Source organism: Candoia aspera, chromosome 16 (genome assembly GCF_035149785.1).
Source record: "Candoia aspera isolate rCanAsp1 chromosome 16, rCanAsp1.hap2, whole genome shotgun sequence".
NCBI classification, from domain to species: Eukaryota; Metazoa; Chordata; class Lepidosauria; order Squamata; family Boidae; genus Candoia; species Candoia aspera.
Genome location: NC_086168.1, coordinates 2,922,280 through 2,940,844, shown reverse-complemented (window position 1 = coordinate 2,940,844; position 18,565 = coordinate 2,922,280). Strand labels below are relative to the sequence as shown.

The window sequence follows — 18,565 nt, the reverse complement described above, 5'->3', positions numbered from 1 at the left end:
ACCTGTTCTTTTACTTCCACTTTTAAGATATTTCACTTTCACTTTTGTTTTTAAATTAGCTAGGCTCTCATACAGGTGTTCCCTGTAGTAACATATGGCTGCGAGAGCTGGACCATAAGGAAGGCTGAGCGAAGGAAGATCGATGCTTTTGAACTGTGGTGTTGGAGGAAAATTCTGAGAGTGCCTTGGACTGCAAGAAGATCCAACCAGTCCATCCTCCAGGAAATAAAGCCAGACTGCTCACTTGAGGGAATGATATTAAAGGCAAAACTGAAATACTTTGGCCACATAATGAGAAGACAGGACACCCTGGAGAAGATGCTGATGCTAGGGAGAGTGGAGGGCAAAAGGAAGAGGGGCCGACCAAGGGCCAGGTGGATGGATGTTATTCTAGAGGTGACGGACTCGTCCCTGGGGGAGCTGGGGGTGTTGACGACCGACAGGAAGCTCTGGCGTGGGCTGGTCCATGAAGTCACGAAGAGTCGGAAGCGACTAAACGAATAAACAACAACAAACAACAGGCTCTCATAGGCTTGTTAGAAAGTTGAGAGGATAGTAATACTAAAAATAGTAATAACAGACTCCACGGAGGGCAGCATTTATTCTCCATTGCCATAGATCTCTCCCTTCCCCGATGCAAGTGCATTACCCAAATGAACCACCAGGGGCAGCATGCACCATTCTTTCAATGCCTCCCTCCATCTCCTCCATAGGAGCTGCAATACCCAATTCAGCCATAGAGGGCAGAATGTCCTATTCTTTGCTCCTCTATAGTGCAGAAATTATGTAGCTGAGGCCAAAAAAATAAAAAAGGAGTTAACTGGTGGGGTTAAATTAGTGGTGGCAGCAGTGTGCAAGGAAAGGGGGGGATAGCTTAACAATGCCCCACCACCAGCAGATTGAAAGAGGGGAAAAAGGAGAACAGACCCGTGTAATAACAAAGGAAATATTTATTTGATTTTTCTTTCAGTGCCAAAAATCCTAATAGAATACAAAAGTTTTAATTGCAAAGGGGATGTGAGGCAATAAACAAAGCATAAATGCATCAACCACGGCGGGTGGGGGGTGGAAATAAAGTCCAAGCTAACCAAAATAATTAGGCACAAAAATTACATTCAATTGCTTCCACATTCACAGGGAATATCCTCCAAAATGGAAGTTTCCTCCTCTTTTAACGAAAAGGAAGGAATTTCCGGTGCTTTAGATGTCGATGATATAAACTATATCACCGGCATCTAAAGCACCGAAACTATAACTCCCAGAATCCTGCCCTCCCCTCCACCGGACACATGATGCTTAGGATTTAGCCACATCCGAGGATCACAAGCTTCCCTCTGCCCCTTGATTTGCAGGCATGAAAGTCACCTTAGCCCAGGCTGAAACCTCCCAGATGTGTAGGGAAAGGTAGCGGGGACGGTTGGGTCCGCCAGCTGCCCTCCACACACTCAAAAAGTGCCAAGGTGTCAGTAATAATTTCTCGCACCGAGTGAAAAACGCCAGTTGACTTGTGCACAAGAAGCTGCCACCAAATGCCCAAGGCTGGTCAAGGCGGGGTTTCTGATCAGCTGACTACCTTTTTGAAGAAAGCAAGGGGCCCGGGTATGCACATGTGGATCCCAAGATTTAGCATGCACATCTCCTTCCCCAAGAGGTTTACCTTAGCATCACTGGTCTAAAACGAGCCCAGAAAAACGAGGACTTGGTGGGAATTCCCTCTGTAAAAAGTGAGTGGCCCAGATCTCTTCTAGGACCATTTGTTCAATGCAGTGGCACCTCGGAGCAAATGTTCCTCCTTAGACTGGGTGCAAAGTCAGTATAAATCCCGGAGGAAGGATTATGACCCTCGATCTACATTCTGGAAGCTTCCTCGTGCTCCATAAACTCTTCATTGCCCCTCAGAATTTAAAAAAAACAACACAATTATGGCAGTCACCAAATTGTACTTTTGGATTTGCCCCTGCAACTATCTACCATTTTGTGTTTTTCTTGCGGGGCGGGCAATCTCCACATTTTGCCCTGGTTGAAAACGATGCAGCAAACAACAGGCAGGCAGATGAAGTCAAGGGAAGCCAGAACCCAACACAGGTTTCAGCCTTCACATTAAATACTTGCTCTCAGAAGCTGGCTTAGCCATTCTAGGAGGTAGGAATTCTTCAAAAAACAAAACAAAGAGAATTGTTTCGGATTAACTGGGGTGCTACGCAAACTAACCGGATTGACGCTCGACCCCTGATTCAAAACTGGAACTTCTCAGGGTCCATCTAAAAGAGTGCCTTTGGACCCCTTCCCAACAAGGAACACATGAAGTTAAAAATATCTCCCATTAAAACACTCAAGATGCAAGACAGAACTCTCTTTTGTCCACATCGTACTGAAAACTCAACAATTCAGCCCTCAAAGGTCTGTCTGTTCCGAAACCAACCCAACTGCCTCAACTGTAGTAATTAAAGGGGATTTCGGACTAGCGCCTTAATGATCGGCCCGAGGCCTTAATCCACCCTGCTGAAAAATCTCAGTGCATGTACCACTTTGAACATTCTTGTTCAGTGGAATTTAATTTGCCCGCCTGCCCAGGTGGGTCTACGAAGGAGAATCTGGGAGGGGGTCTCACTTGGCCCACCTGGGGCAGGACTATTCCAACTATCTTAGAATTGGATCCCACAGCTCCTAATCAGAGGCTGTTTTTTTTTACTTCCCCAATTCTGCACAAATGCTGCATTCTGGAGATTTGCTGTTTGCAATTAATGGCATTGTTGGAATGCAACCACTGCATCTTGCTATCCCCCTCTTGGCTACAGAGTCCAGTGTCCAGTTTTCCTTCTTCTGCCCAAATGGAAGGCTTATTCCTCAGGTTCTCAATGGCCCTTCCCTCCACCGTTCTCTTTGCAAAGATCGTCCCCCTTGCTCCACTTTCATGAAGATGAACACCACCACGCAGCTTTGAAATGTCACCTCAGACCTCTTCCCGCAAAGATTATTCCCTGGCTCTGGAAGAAGGCTTACAACTGTGACCCCGTTTCTCCCATTCCAGGAAGACCTTCCATGTTTTGTCCTGCAATCATTATCCACCGAACAAGGAGAAGACTTGTTGCCCAACGTCAGCTGAGGGTATGCTGAGGACGCAAGGTTGGAAGTTCTGAGAACCACAGGTCCTCATGGATGTTGGTGTCCTCGGACAAATCTGCTCTTGGCTGCGGTTCTAATAAAATATTGGCATGGTTAAAACCTTCTCCCCCTCTAATTCTGATAAAAAGCGGGTTACATTTTTTAAAGACATAGTCAAAACCCCCACAAGAGGAGAACTAGGCAGAAATTTAGGTTGCAATACGCTTCCGCTACCTACATCTCAATTCCAAGCCCTCTGCCATTTAAGAGGAGAGAAGTCAAACCAGTCCAATACAATTCTCGATGCAGGAAGCCATGTCTAGACCCAGATTATGGGATTTCAGTCCTCTGTCAGAAATCAGGGAAGGTTTCTTAAAACCAGACCTTCAACTTCAAATCCTGGTTTGGGGCATTGACTGGCCATGCTGGCTGAGAATTCTGGAAACTCAATTCTGCCTCTGGAGAACACCCCATTGGGAAGGATGGGTTGACCCTACCGGGGAATTTTTAGAAAGGTGTTTTGAACTGTTCTAGTCCTCACCACCTCAATCCTGCTACCCACGCTCCTGTCTCCCTAATGCATTTGAAGAAAGGCAGAGTGGAGCATTACTAGAAATACAGTGGATGCTTGTAAAAGCTCATAGTAAGCCAACATCAGTTCTGCACACTGGCTAGGAACATTCTCACAAGCAGCGAGGACACCTTTGCAGCAATGCTTGAAAACCAGGTTTCTTCAACACTCCTAGCTCTGACAAGACCTCTTTCCCCATCATTCTGTGCACCACGATGCCATACAGCCTGCAGAAGGTAATGGAGATCCCGTCTTCCTTTCTGCCCTGCAAAGCTTCTTTCCTAGGAAAAGAACCACGTCCTTTCTCAGCCTCTGGGAAGACAGGTTCGTTCCCATTGCGTCTCCTTGTAGGACACTGTGGAGAAACCAGCAATGCGGCTGATTTCTCTACTGGAAAACAAAAAACGGGAATCCTCAGTTTCCTGCCCAAACCAATTTAGGAGCTAAAGCCACAGCAGAATGGTTCTCCATGGGTAACACTTGGATCAAATCCACACGACTCCAGTTGCAACAGATTCAGTGCCAAAGCATCAGGATACCTGGCCAGCCAGATTGCAGAAGGCCGAGTTGGGGAGCGTGAGCAGCAGTCTTGCATTCAACGGCCCCGTCTTTAGGAGGAAAAGGCGCATCCAGATAGATGGAGCAAATCCTCCACTTTCTGGAGCATTGCCACCAAGACACCAGGGAGGAAAAAAAAATGAAAGTTCTTCTCATCTACGGGAGTTAAGCTCTGGAGCCAACCAGGTTTTTAAACTAAAACATTTCTTGCAATGGTTCATGGAAACATTTTCTCCTGTGTGGAGCGAGGTCTAGTGAGGATCACATCCCCCCCATCCCAGATCTGCGTATGTGCGAGAATTTTGTATTAAAAGAAGGTTATTAAGTTTGACTGTACGTACAGACACAGCAAAACAAATTCAGTTAAAAAACAAACAGAAGTTTCAGAATCAAGGCGTTCGGGCGATGGGGCGAAAAGGCCCGTAAAACTTTACTAGGTCTCTCCCCACTTGGCTTTGTTTTTCTGCCATCACATTTCACAGGGGAAAAAAGTGTCCTCACGCACTAACCTCATGCCAGGAATATGAGACAGGGTTCGGCCAGGCCTTGCACAATTTGTGCAAGTTTTAAATACCTAGAATCAGGCATGGCTGGTTGGGCGAGAACGTCCTGCCCGTACCCCTGGATGGAGCTGGACACATCTGGGCTGTCAACAAAAGTCTCTAAACCGTTTTTCAGCTGGAGAACAAAACCAGAGTACATTTTGCTGCCATCAGTCTTAAAGTCTCCAAATGGTGGAAGCAGGCTGCTGCCTTCTTAAAAGGTTAAAACAAACCAATTTATGAGCCCAAAACTGTCTTGCCCAAGCAAGCAAGCTTAGTTGAAGCTATCGATGGGGACGCCGTCACTCCGCAGCGTCCCATTCATCTCCGGAATGGTCTCAACCCCTAAGTAGCTGAGCAGGATGTCGCTGCGACGCCGTGACAGCTGAAGGATGTCTTCCGCTAATAAGGACACCGTTGTGTATCTTACAATGTCTAGATCAAACACGTCTTTCAAATATTGCAAAATCTGGTGCTGGGGAAAGAGGGAGAGAGAGAGAGAGAGAAACGATTAGGATGATTAGGATGCTACAAGCTTGTGGTTTCTGTTGGTATTTCAGGTTGTTATTAAGGAGTAAGGTTACTATGGTAACAAATCACTCTGGCAGGGTGAACAGGTCAAACTTAAGTATCCTCAGTTTGGGTGTGAAAAGAATGACCATATAAGGAATTTGCCTGGACTAGTTTCAGTTTCCTTTTTATCTGCCTCTCCTTCCAGTCCTCTCTCTGTGCATGTGAATGCATAAGCTTGTAAATAAGTTTATGTAAGACGCTTTCTGTAAATACATTTATTTTTATAGAAATGCCTGGTGTGTGATTCTTCTGATCTCTCAGGTCGAATGCTTTCCAGCACACTCTGACAGTTTCAGCCCATTAAAAGACCACGCAAGGATTTTTTTTTTCCTTCACTCTCTTTTTTTAAGCGACTGCACATCCTTTTCAAACTGAAAACTCCTCCAGAATGAAAAAGGACATTTACCTTAAAAAAGCTGCAGACTTCAAAAAGATGCTGTTTCGGCCCCAGGAAACCGAACGCCAGAACGGGGCTGACATGCTCCGATACGGAGTAGAAATGAGAAATGAAGCCATCTGGAACCTGGCGTGGAACCAGAGGGGAAAAATGGAACATTTGCCACTTCAGCTTACGGTCAAAAAATCTGACATGCACCCCTTGGGAAGGCTGCTATAAAAACATAGAACCCTTCCAATGCCAATTCTCAGAAAATCCACCGGGAAATATTATCAGGAGCATAGAATCCAGATTGCAGAAAGTACCTAATCGGGCCCCCGCTACAGAGAAGCAAATTCAACCAGTAGAACAGGCTACCACGTGAAGAGGGCCGGATAGCCACCTCTCTAAATATTTTTAGCAGATCCTGCAAGGGGCAGATGACCTCTAAGGTCCCCTCCCACCTTATGATTTGTTCATCCTAAGAACTGGACAGGGGAACGGAAGGGAAGCTCAAATCCTCTTGGCAAATCAGCTTACAAGGAGAAAATCTGAATTCAGGGCTGGATCATTCTCTCCAACTCTCCCTCGCTCTCACTTACCATCAGAAGCCGCCTCTTTGCCTTCAGCACAGACCAGCACGCAGTTGCAAGAGCCTAAAATTAAAACAACAACAACATGTAAACCAGCTTGGTTGTTTTTCCTCTCATTTAAACTTGTCTATAAACTGAATTCAGTATCCTCGTTGTTGGCCACACCGTTCCCATAAGGCCCACAAGGGCACCCGCGTAACTAACGTAAATAAAATGCATTTTAAAACCATTGAAAAAAATAAACAAATGGCCCAAATCTCACGAAACGGCTGGACCGCGTGAGACACCAATATTCCTGCAAAAGATTTTGTTAGATTCCAAGCACTAAGATTAGGGCAACGGCTCGGAGAGAAGAGCCACCCAAATTCATAGGTTTTGGCCCATTTTTAATTGCTAACTTAGGGCAACGGTGTGGATTTATTTGATGGATTGATTGGTTCAGTTTTTCTAGCCACCCATCTCAACTGCCTGACTCTTACAGCAGTTTAAAAACTACAAAAAGCAATGCAACCAAACCGTATAAAACAAGCGTAAAACTGACACAGATCTAAGAAATAACAAAATCCAGGGTCTAAAAGCAGTCTACGTTCCATATAACCAATGTATGGGCTCCATTACATACCCAGATCCCCATGCCTGGTGGCACAGCCACATCTTGCAGAAGACAGGAGAGTCAGGGCCAATCTAACTCTTGGAGGGATGACAATCCTCGGAGTGGGCACCATGACAGAAATGGCTCTCCTCCTGGGCCTCACCAGATGACACTCTCTAGCACAGTGTTTTTCGACCTCGGCAGCTTTCAGATGTGTGGACTTCAACTCCCAGAATTCCCCAGCCAGCCAGTATGGCTGGCTGGGGAATTCTGGGAGTTGAAGTCCACACATCTGAAAGCTGCCGAGGTCGAAAAACACTGCTCTAGCAAATGGGACCTGTAACATGCCCTTCCTGCCAGACCTGATGGGGTGGGTAGATGTAACTGGGGAGGGGGGTCCCTCAAATACCCTGGCCCCATCCCACGTAGGGCTTTATAGGTGATCACCAGCACCTTGAATCGAACCAGAAGCCAACTAGTGAGCACAGGTGTAGTGTGCGCCCCAAGAGGAGCGCTCCAGGGTGCCTGAAAGGGTGATGTCCTATCTAAGCCCTAACCAAATCTAATCCTGCTGAGTTTCTAAGCCTAAACCGGGTTGGCCTGGTGCTATCATGGCCTGTGCCCCCATTTCTCCAAGGGTCCCGTCCCCCGCAGGAAACGCACCGTCTCCTTGAAGCTGTCCGAGAGCCAACGGTTGCGCAGGATTGCCAGCACCGAGGAAGGTGGGTTCTCCAAGTCTTCTAAAGCGTCCATCAGGATGAAGTCCAAGGCAATATCAAAGAAATTCATACAGACCACCTGATGGATGGACGAGAGAAAAGATCCCCATTTACTGACCCGAATCACCAGGTCAGAGCAAAGCTCCCCGTTCTGCTGCCTACAGGATCCAACCGGTCCTAGTTTGATTAACGATATCGGTATAGACCCCCCCATCACCCAATATTTGGGGGGGGCTTGATTCAGACCAGGCAAATAAGGCTGTTATAAAGTTGAGCGCAAAGCAACCAAAACTGTCTCGGTCCAGATTTTCAAAGATCTGCATGTGAAGGTTTCAAAAGGATAATGAGGACGCAAGGAGACTTTTTACTAAGGCTACAGTCTATCTGGAGCATCACCACCAAAAAGGCCCTGTCTTAGCACTACAGGTAGTCCTCGTTTAGCGACCACAATTGGGACCGGCAACTTGGCCGTTAAGCGAAGTGGTCGCTAAGTGAAACCACGGCCATGCTTATAATCTGACTTCAGCTTTCCTTTGCTTTACGGACCTGAGAAGGGAGTAAATGCAAGGATTGGTTGCAAAGTTACTTTTTCATCCCCGTCATAACTGCGAACAGTCGCTAAATGAGGACTAGCTGTACTGCTCTCACTTTCCTTGAAGAAGACACAGTTTTATTTACCCTTCCCTGTGCTACCTGTCACGCTGAGTCTAAAAACATGGTTTACAGTTTCAAAGGCTGCCTTCACATAAGACACCTAAGCTGGTTACAGAATTAACTCCTTCTGGACTCGCACAATGCAGAGAATTGGGCTGGGTTTATGCAACATATTAAGCCCCCAATACTAGCAAGGTTCACATGAACCCAGTTTAGCATGTTGTGTGAATGTAGCCATTAAGACTTGTTTAAGGGGTTTGCCTGAAGAAAGCCACCGACTGGATCTCTGCCTAAGAAATCAGTCCCATGAATGCATTATGGAAATCGGCCTCTGTGGATAATGTTGGTCCAGACAGATCCAAGCTTTCACAGTGTGCTAAGCCATCATTTGTTGTTGCCGGTGTTTGATGAACCAGCCACAACTGGCTCCATATGCCTAAGTCAAAAAATGGTTTGGCTTGGCTTGGCTTGCATATAAGACACTGTGGCTTGCGAGCCATGGTTTACAGCTCAATGTGGTGTGTGAGGCCAGCCAGTGCTGGCCTATTCCAGAAACTCTGGCTTGTATGATGCCTGAACCCAGCATCCTGGATCCTGCTTTTAAAACAGATGCAAGAGATCAGTACAGAACTGCCATTAAACCCGCAGCGTTTCTTTGGAAAAGGACCAGACAGAAGTCGGGGTCTTTGCACAGAGAAGCCCTCACGTACCCCTCGCCCTTCCAGCTCCTTCTGCGTGGTTGGCCAAGTCTCCTGCCTCCGGGTGTAGTGCAGCATCTCATCGTAGCTTTCGAGGAATCCCTTCGTGTTCTGGAGGGGCAGAAATCAGAGGAAACCAACCCCAAACTCAGCAGGCAGGACCAGCCAGGCGTCCGTGTTGCGTCCAAATCAGCCCCATGAAGCCCAAGGGGGTTTTCCCACCTGGTCTCCTGAGACCACTTTGTTCAGTTGCCTTGATCCCGCAGTGTCAGATCCCCCCCATCAAAGGTTTTACAGGAACCCTTATCGGAGCATCTCCCATCATTTCCTTCTCCAAGGAATGGACTCCGTGTCGCCAGATGGGAGGGGGTGTGAAGTTGGAGTGTGAAGTGGTTTATTATGGCTATGGAGGACATCAAGGACACGGGGTTGAGATATGCCAGGAATACCATCTGGATGGGAGGGGGGTGACATGGTTTCATGGGAAAGGGGAATAACTAAGGGAATGTAGTTTTAAGTTAGGTTTGAGCGGGCAATCTTTATTTGCAGCTTGCCTTCTGTACCGCTCATTACTCTTCATTAGAACAGTTAAAGGAATCCCAGCCTCCTGACTGTGATTGTGTGAATGCTCGAATGATCAGGCACTGACACACAGACACCCCCCACAAGGCCTGGGTTTGGTGCAGGTCTTCAGCAGAAGATCTCTGGTGGACCACTAAGAGGTCTCAATATCTTACTGTGATGGCAGTTGTCACACTGCATGGGGCAGCCCTCTGTGGTAGATCCCAGCCCACCTCCTGGGGACCCACATCACCCCCCCAGCACAACCACACAAGCCCCGCAAGGTTGGCCCTTACCTTCTCAGCCTTGGTCATCAGCCCCATCACCATGCGTTTGCCCACCTCCCCAAAAAACGACTGGTTGCTCTCCATCAGCAGCAGCTCCTGTGAAGAGACCAGCCCGTTGGAAACCACGGTTCCTTGGATGGGAGAGAAAGCACAGACGTGCAGCCCGCTATCTACCTGCTCAGACGGGCAGCAATTTTTCAAGCTTGGGGGCAAAGCGAGAACACCTGTGTCTGCATCACTCACTCACCCACAGCTAACCAAAACATGGTTTACTTCATTATCCTCATTTTATGGGCTCACACGCTTTGATCAACACATAAACTAATGCATTGGATGGGTTTACAAAAGCAAGGCTTGAAAAAGGTGTTGGTTGACTGCTAGCTTGGCCTCCCTAAGACTACATGAAGCCATTTGCCCATCAGCTTCAAGGTCTCCAGAGAAGACCAGCTTCAAGGAAGGGCTGGCTTCAAGGTCTTCCAGGAGAACCAGCTTCAAGGTCTTCAGAGAAGATCAGCTTTAAGGGAGGACTAGCTTTGAGGTCTTCCAGGAGAAGACCAGCTCCAAGGGAGGAGTAGCTTCAGGGTCTCCAGAAACTCACCTGAAAAGCTTGTCTGATGCAGTGAAGCTTTGCCAGGAAATCATTATCACTGTAGCACCCCAAAAGCTCTGTGCTGGAAGAGGAGAAAGTTTGGCGGTAAGGCAGGAGGACAGATAACATCTAGGTCAGCTTTCCCAACCTGGTGCCTTCCCAACCTTGAGATTATGAATTCTGGAAGATGCAGGTTCAAGGCGTCTCAGATCAACCACATATTCCTGGGACAGGGAACCTATTGGTACCCAGGGCTACCCTTAATATCATTTCAGACAACCAAGGGCTAGTTGGCCAGAAGACAATGAGACAAAGTAGGGCAAGCCAAGAGTTTTGGATGGTTCCTTGAGGTATTGGAAGGAAGGTTTTTTTCCCCTTGCTTTCTTTTGTAACTACATTAAGCATATTTCAGACCTTACACGACCAAATGGTAGAGAGTTAGGCCTCCTAGTTTACATCAGCTATGATAAGGGATGGAAAAGATGCTGCCATCCATAGCATGGGTGGGTGAGGGGAATAATTTCATTTAATTTTCCCTCCTGCAAGACAAATCTAAGGAGTCTTTCAGCCTTGTATGAATAGAAAGTCTTCCATCTCCAACCACTTACTCCCCCAAACTTTGATTTGAGAATCCTCCAAATATCTCAGGACTTCAACTCCCAGAATTCTCAACCCACAGAACCAAGAGCCAGGAACTCTGGGAACCATGCCCCTGATATATTCGGAAAGTGTCTAACTACGGAAAGTTGTGTTGGCTACGTTCAGTTTGGGAGGAGGAGGAGGAAGAATAAGCAACAAGCTAGTACATCTCTGTGAAGATCCAAAGGCACATCAGCTCCATAAAAATGACCTAGATGCCACCACGGGCAGATAAATGTTCTGCAGCCCTCCTACCCTGAGCTCACCGAAAAGTCCTGCAGAAAACCAACCCGTCCTTCACCAGCTGCAACGCATCTTCATAGGCAGCGGCTGGCTTCGAAGGCTGGAATGGCATCCTCTCAATTTCCAGGGAGTCAAAGATCTGAGAGAAAAGCAGAAACCACGAAAGGGATTTCTTTCCTCAACATCCGAGGCCTCAGAGAGGCTCATCAAAGACAAAGCCCAGTGGCAGACAGAGCAGAAACTGCTTCCGTCATGTCCCGTCTTGACTACTACGTAGACGTTTCATGCGGGTCTGCCCTAGGAGACCGCATGGAAACGTCAGCCTTGTGTTGAAGGGGCATAAATGTAATAAATAAATGAAAATGAAACACCGGGGCTTCCCCCCTTTCTCCAAGGGTGTTCTTGACCCTTAAAATATCTCCTTTGAATCAAGTTGGACACCATCAAATAGTAGATTTGGGGAAAATTCAAAATAGGAGAACTTTTCAACCCAGAAGACCTTGAACCAAGAATAGATTCTGTCCTTCGCTCATCAGGGGCCTGTGGGTGTAACGCACCATTTCCCCCCCTCCATCCTCAGATACGTACCCCCCCAATTATATCCTCACCCCCACCACCCTGGTGTCGGACTACAGCTCCTATCAGTCCCAACAAAGCTTTCTCCAACCACCTCAGTGCACGTTGATGGCGGTGCAGACAGGCCTCCAGACTGAGCATGCCCAGACATCCTGGATTCCCACACCCATCGTCCCCAGCCTGCACGGGAAACTGTATTCTCCCACAGGACCAGATTGAGAAGGAAGGCCACGTTCTCCCAGCCCTCGGTGCAACCTTACCGAACCTCGACAGGATGCCACATTTCGTGGCAAAGCCAACATTGTGTGAGATGGGCGGCCATATAAATAAGATAGGTAAAGAAACAAACAAACCAGGAAAAACACTGCGCAGAGTTCGAATTACCTCCGCAGCAGAGAAAAAGGATTCCTCTGAGGTCACGCTGTCTTCTTCGTCATCCTGCTGACACCGTAGAGACTCTTCAGTCAGTGGGAACATCAGGGTTTGCTCTGAGGAAAAAAAGATGGTGGCGTGATATTTGTTTGTTAGTTTTGGTCGTGTTTTTTTTAATCCCTTCCATCGTGTCCGATTCTCAGAGACTGCCCAGAAAAGTCCCTGCCGTTTCCTCGGCAAGGTTTTTCGGAAGTGGTTTGCCATTGCCTCCTTCCTAGGGCTGAGGGTGAGTGACTGGCAGAGGGTCACCCAGCTGGCTTCATGCCCAAGGCAGGACTCGAACTCATGGCCTGCCAGTCTCTAGCCTGATGCCACTACACCAAACTGGCTCTCATATTTTGGTCACAGACCAGCGTAAAAGTAATAACATAGCAGTCATTCTGAAACAGAAAATAAAAATTTTAAAAACCATCTTGCTAGAATAAAATAAAACGAAAATAAAATTATTCATGTAAAACTAAGTTAATTTTAAGGCGTTAAAACCCAGGAAAGGCCTATAAAATTACAATCCGTTGTTTGAATTTTACAATCCGTTGTCTGAAAATGCTATAGGTAAGTAAGATAGATAACTATAAGAAGACATAAGAAGTACTAGGATTTGTAAAACACTACGAGAATGTGAAGCTATCCTAATTTATATTGAGTTTAGTGCTTGCTGAAGCCCTACGAGGATTTGTTGGGATTATGGCAATTATGGTCCAACTAATTACAACCAAGCAATAGCAAAATAAAACATAGAATGGAATGTGTGTATTTGAAAGGCGGTGTTATAATAAGATATGAAGCTAACCAATTTTACTCCAAGTCCCTTGATTCTCCTTGGCTAGCTTCATAAACGAGCCAAACTAGGCTAAATGAAGTTGGGTCATTTGTGGCTCTGAGACCCCAGCCTTGGTCCTCACATGCTCTGTGAACCAGGCCCCCAAATTAAACCAACTTTGCACCAACTTCATCAGTTTAGGCATCGTGGCTTGTTCATCTGGATCGAGGGCTTCGCGTGCCGTTCGAATCCTGTGGCTGGCTGGTGTTCGGGAGAATTAAAAAAATAACTTCATCTCAGAATGGAAACCGCTCGCTCTGCCACACTTGGCTACACGTTCAATTCAAGTGCAAAATGACGTTTAGGAACCGGCCATGTCTTCATGCTGTTTGGTGACTCGGGTTTTTAAATAACGTAGTTCAATGTTTTCTCAACCTCGGCAACTTTAAGATGGGCAGACTTCAACCGCATGCATGGGCTGGGGAACTCTGGGAGTTGAAGTCCACCCATCTTAAAGTTGCCGAGGTTGAGAAACGCTGATATAGAAACACTGATATAGAATGCAGATCATCAAGAAGCAATCTGGCTGCTACTAATATTACTACAGCATTTTATTAATCCTGCTTCATGTGCCTGAAAAATCAAAATAATCGTGCTGCTTGTACGTGAAAAGAAAACTAGTTTTTTTGCCAAATAGTTTCCTTTTAAAATGAGAAGTTTGCCTTGGATTCATTGAGGGTATAGTAACTGAGACAGGCAATTTTTTTAAATGTACAGGTAGTCCTCACTTACAGACTGCAATTGGGACTGGAATTTTGGTCACTAAGTGATGCAGTTGTTAAGTCAGGCGTCGCATGACTGGACCCAATTTTACAACCATTTTTACCATGGCTGTTAAGCAAATCACACATTCATTAAGCGAATCAATGGTTCCCTATTGATTTGGCTTGTCAGAAGCCAGCTGGGAAGGTCACAAACTGCAATCACGTGACCGCATGACACCGGTCTTAAATGTGAGTCAGTTGCCAAGCGCCCAAATCGTGATCATGTGACCGTGGGGGTGGTGCAACAGTCGTAACTTCAATGATGGGTCATAAGTAACTTTTTTAGCCCCGTCGTATCTCTGAACCATCGTTAAACAAATGGTCATTAAGCGAGGACTACCTGTGCACATTTTCCCTTTTTTGTGGCGAATCTTTACATCCACACTCATCTTTCTTTGGGGCCAAGATAATACTAATTCTGACACAACACATGGTGAAAAAAAAAAGAACAGCTAATTTTGTTTCAGCAGCGCCACTTCAAAGATGCCCATCTCAGACAGGCGTTTGCAAGCTCAGGTAGAAACATTTTTCCCTGGTCACACTTGGGCAGGGCAGAATAAAAATTAAGCCATGGGTTGGTCTCAGATTAGGACAATCCCACCTTTTTCCACAATTAGCAACCAGCTCTACTCACCTAAGTCGAGCAACATGTTATCGGCCGAAAGGGTGGATCCAAACTCCTCCTGCAGATTATATGCCCGGTAGAGGAGCAATTCCAACTTCTCTGCAAATTCTTTTTTCTGAGATTCCTGTTCCAAAAAGGCAAATGTTGGGGCGCTTGACATAAAATGTGGACCGGTGCCCTCCGAGAACCCAAATCCCGAACTGGGTTTAAGGCCCAGGAGATTGGCACACGATCTTCAGGGAAGGGTGGAAGAGAAATTGGAGGTGAGACGACCTCATTTTGGTTCTAGCTCTCCCCACTTGTCCCCAACTACCAGGGTTATCTAGTAGCAGCTGTCCTGGTCTGGGTTTAGAAATTAACCGGGGTTGGGATCGGTTGGGGTAGAAGACCACCAGAAGCTCCAAGAGATGAAGTATAATGGCATGTGGGAAAGACCTCGGGAGACGGGGCCAAGAGGTGCTGCTCAGGGAACAGTCAGATAAGAGGCAGCTGAGCCCACGGCTGGATAGCGGACGGGGCAAGAGGCTCAGAAGGGACCCTCCCTAGTTTCTCGGGCTGTAAAGGGGACGGAGGGGCGGAGAAATGTACTTTCAGACTTGCAAGATTCTGTCAATGCAGCTTTACAATAAAGGAGAATCTGGTCGTGTTTCTGGTCTGTTTTGACCCGCGAGGCTGACAGGAAGTAATCCTGGAAGAAGGCAGGGCAAACTGTTGGGCTGCTGCATTGCCAAAACAACTGGGTGGCTGTGTTGAAGTGAAGGTCAAAGGGGACTCTCACTTTTACCAGCTCGGGGCACCATCTCCTGAACTGGGCATCTTCCAGGAGACCTGAAGCTGTTGGAGAAGCCAGCCCAGGGTCCGTACCTCGCAGAGATCCTCCGGCAGCAACTCCTCTTCTTTGGGGATCTCCCAAGCGACCGAGAGGCCGGTGGGGTCCCTCTGACGGGCGGTCAGGGCCTGCTCCCACTTCTGCAGGGCCTCTTCGAACAGCTCCATCCCTGCCAAAGGAAGAGAGACCCCCAAATGACCAGCAGCCCCAGGTTCAAGCCTCCCCTTGGCACCCGCATCCCACTAAGCCAGCCTTTCTCAACCTTTGGATCCTGGAGAAAGCCTTGAAATATTTTTCAGGCCTGGGGGAACCCCTGCACATTCAGGCTCCGACATAGGCTGGAAGTTACCAAATTATTATATTCGCTTCATGGGTAGGCCTGTCTAGACTCACTAACGGTGTTCTTAAACTAAAGAATGAAACTTCTATAATGTGAAGTTGCCTGAATTTGAAATAATTTTTAAAATAAATCGGGATCTCCCAGGGAACCCCTAGTGACCTCTCACGGAACCCGAGGGTGCCACAGATCCCTGGCTGAGAAACCCTGCCCTAAGCTGACACCTGCTAGGCTGGGGAATTCTGGGAGTTGAAGTCCACCCATGCTGGCTGGGGGATTCTGGGAGCTGAAGTCCACACATCTGAAAGTTGCCAGGGCTGAGAAACCCCACCCTAGATGAATCAAGGGGAAGCAATAGAAGAAAACGAGCTGGCATTTCCTTCCTGGCTTAAGCTCTATTTTTCCTGCAGACTGAATCAACACAGAACGCTGAGCCTCAGGCGAGGTTGACGTGGCATGCTGAACCACAAACCATCTGACCATGTTTTAGCCTAGCATGCTAAAATTTCAGCGGGCTATGGCAATTCAGAAAACCGTCCTTGCATGATTAATGGGAAAGCGTCCAGGTGCCACAGCACTGTTTGTCTGAGTGGCATTTAGTGTGCTGACCTGACTGTGATTTATTCCAGAAGCCAACCTCAGCTTGGACCAAGGGGGGATCCTAGTGTGGCGCAGCAACCCCTTACCTTGAAAATAGAGGTTTTCTGCACTGCAGTCGCCAGCAGCCCCAGGATCTTCTCCGAGAGGGCCTTCCCAGGGGCCCGCAGGAGCTGGAACAGGGCTGGGGGAGTTTGCGACCACCATCTAGCATGCAACGAGAGCAGGAACATCCATCAAGTCTCTCAAATGCACCAGCAGAATGATCCCAACTGCACATCATGTGTAGGGGTGTGCAGGGGTGTGTGTGTGTGTGGATTAAATATATCATGGCTCATCCAATGAACGCAGTATTCTGAGATGAACCCCCACTTCATTCAGCCAATCATGTTGGGGGCAGGAGAGAAGAGCAAGGATCTTGAAAAAGGAATGCAAGAATTGCAAAGTAATGAAAAAGGAGGAGGACTGAGAAAAAACACCAAAACTCTTCTGTCACAATACCTTCTAACAATAAAGTTAAGTTCCAGTAGTTGTTGCATGGTTGTTCCCTGACCTGGCCTACCTCAAAGGGCTGACACCTTGGACGAACCCAACCAGTGGGGTTACTTTGCAGCTCAGTCTGTTGCGCCAAGGCAAAAAACTGAGTAAACCCATAGTTATCTACCCCCCTTTAGCGACCACAGCAGGGACCAGCAACTTGATTGTTAAGCGAAGCGGTTGCTAAGTGAACCACGACAGTGCTTATGATCTGACTTCAGCTTTCCTTTGCTTCACAGACTGGCAAAGGTTGTAAGTGCAAGGATTGGTCGTAAAGTTACTTTGACATCACCGTCGTAACAGTGAACGGTCGCTAAATGAGGACTACCTGTAATGCTCAGCGCAATTCTATACATGCCAACTCTAGAGAAGGCCCACTGAATGTACTGGGACTTGCTCTGCATCAATGCAATCATACTACCCCACCAGTGCACCAGGTTTTCAAAAAGAGAAAAGAAAAAGGGATTTCCTCCCAGCCACATATTAACCATCTTCCCTGATCATGATTACACTCCCGTAACACAGTTACCTGTAATCAGGCAAACCACAGTTTACTTAGCTAATGAAGATTTTCACATTCAGATGATATGCCAGATCATAAAACTAATCCAAACCCACGCTAGGCTGAAACACACTTGCTAGTGGATGGATTCGCTTTGTCTTGAAAACACCATTTAAAAGTTCCTGGAAACTTGGCAAAATGTTCAGTTTCCCAGCCATTTGGTTCATCCTTCCTTTGCTACAGCTTCTAAGGAATCTCACTTTTCCTGGATTGGTGAGTCTGGGTAAGATCAGAAGCTTGGGAATTTTGGGCTCACCTTGGCATTTGAGATTTGTCCTATGTCTGCATCCCGTTAGTCAACAACGAAATCAAAAATGTAAAACTGAAATTTTTAGGGAGGGAAATCTTGGAAAGATCTTGTCTGGGGATGATGCCAAAAATGTTTAGTCCACAAGGCAACATTTTAACCTTTTGGGAAGCAAACCTGAGCTGTCATCTAAACAAAAAAAAAAGTAGGGAAAATGAGTCTGAAGGGAAAATATTCACTTAAACAACCCTATCTGAATGTATTTTAAAAAATGCCGGTGCCACTTTCTTTACTTAAGCAGCTGACAATAGCCTTAAAAGCAGAAATAAAGCCGACTTTCCAAACTGCAACACCAAAATACAGCCTATGCATTTAAAATCTCAAGAAGAGCAAGTGCCAGTTGAAGGGCAACTAACTAATGCCACAAAAACTGTATTAGAGGTCAAGTATCACAGTGACACACAAAGAGGCTGAAGTCCCAGTTAAGCAATAACCCAGAACCAAACAATGGATATTATGGGTTAGCCAGAAGAAGGAACTCAGAAAGTAAAATGTATCAATTCCACTTCAACCCATTGATCTTAATTTTGGCCCCAATACGCCCACAACTAGAGTTATGGGGTCATTAGATCTGCATGGTCGTTACGGCAAGTCTAGGCTACGTTTCGCAATACAGGTAGTCCTCGCTGAATGATCATAATTGGGACTGGAATTTCAGTTGCTAAGCGAAGCGGTCATTAAGTGAATCTGACCCGATTTTACGACCTTTTTTGTGGTGGCTGTTAAGCAAATCACCGCAGGTGTTAAGTGAACTATGTGGTTGTTAAGCGAATCATGCGGTTCCTCAAGAGAACGGGTTGCCAAGTACCCAAATCGTGATCACGTGACCGCAGGGAAGCTGTAACAGTCGTAAGTGTGAGGACCAGTTGCAAGTCGGTT

General features: G+C 46.8%; 1 protein-coding gene across 3 annotated transcripts in view; it reads right to left on the bottom strand.

Moving 5' to 3' along the window:
• Window positions 1–4,522: 4,522 nt before the first annotated feature.
• The window catches only part of MIGA2 (mitoguardin 2), a 28,022-nt gene continuing 13,979 nt past the window's right edge, over window positions 4,523–18,565 (bottom strand). For all 3 annotated transcript variants that reach the window (XM_063316123.1, XM_063316124.1, XM_063316125.1), the window contains exons 5-16: window positions 16,370–16,487; window positions 15,382–15,515; window positions 14,527–14,641; window positions 12,261–12,364; window positions 11,324–11,439; window positions 10,428–10,500; window positions 9,839–9,925; window positions 8,994–9,092; window positions 7,574–7,708; window positions 6,328–6,381; window positions 5,756–5,872; window positions 4,523–5,251 (exon numbers count right to left, since the gene is read on the bottom strand). In XM_063316123.1, coding sequence (XP_063172193.1) covers window positions 5,051–5,251; window positions 5,756–5,872; window positions 6,328–6,381; window positions 7,574–7,708; window positions 8,994–9,092; window positions 9,839–9,925; window positions 10,428–10,500; window positions 11,324–11,439; window positions 12,261–12,364; window positions 14,527–14,641; window positions 15,382–15,515; window positions 16,370–16,487 — 1,353 coding nt within the window. In that variant the 3' untranslated portion in view covers window positions 4,523–5,050. The remainder of the gene's footprint in view (window positions 5,252–5,755; window positions 5,873–6,327; window positions 6,382–7,573; window positions 7,709–8,993; window positions 9,093–9,838; window positions 9,926–10,427; window positions 10,501–11,323; window positions 11,440–12,260; window positions 12,365–14,526; window positions 14,642–15,381; window positions 15,516–16,369; window positions 16,488–18,565) is intronic.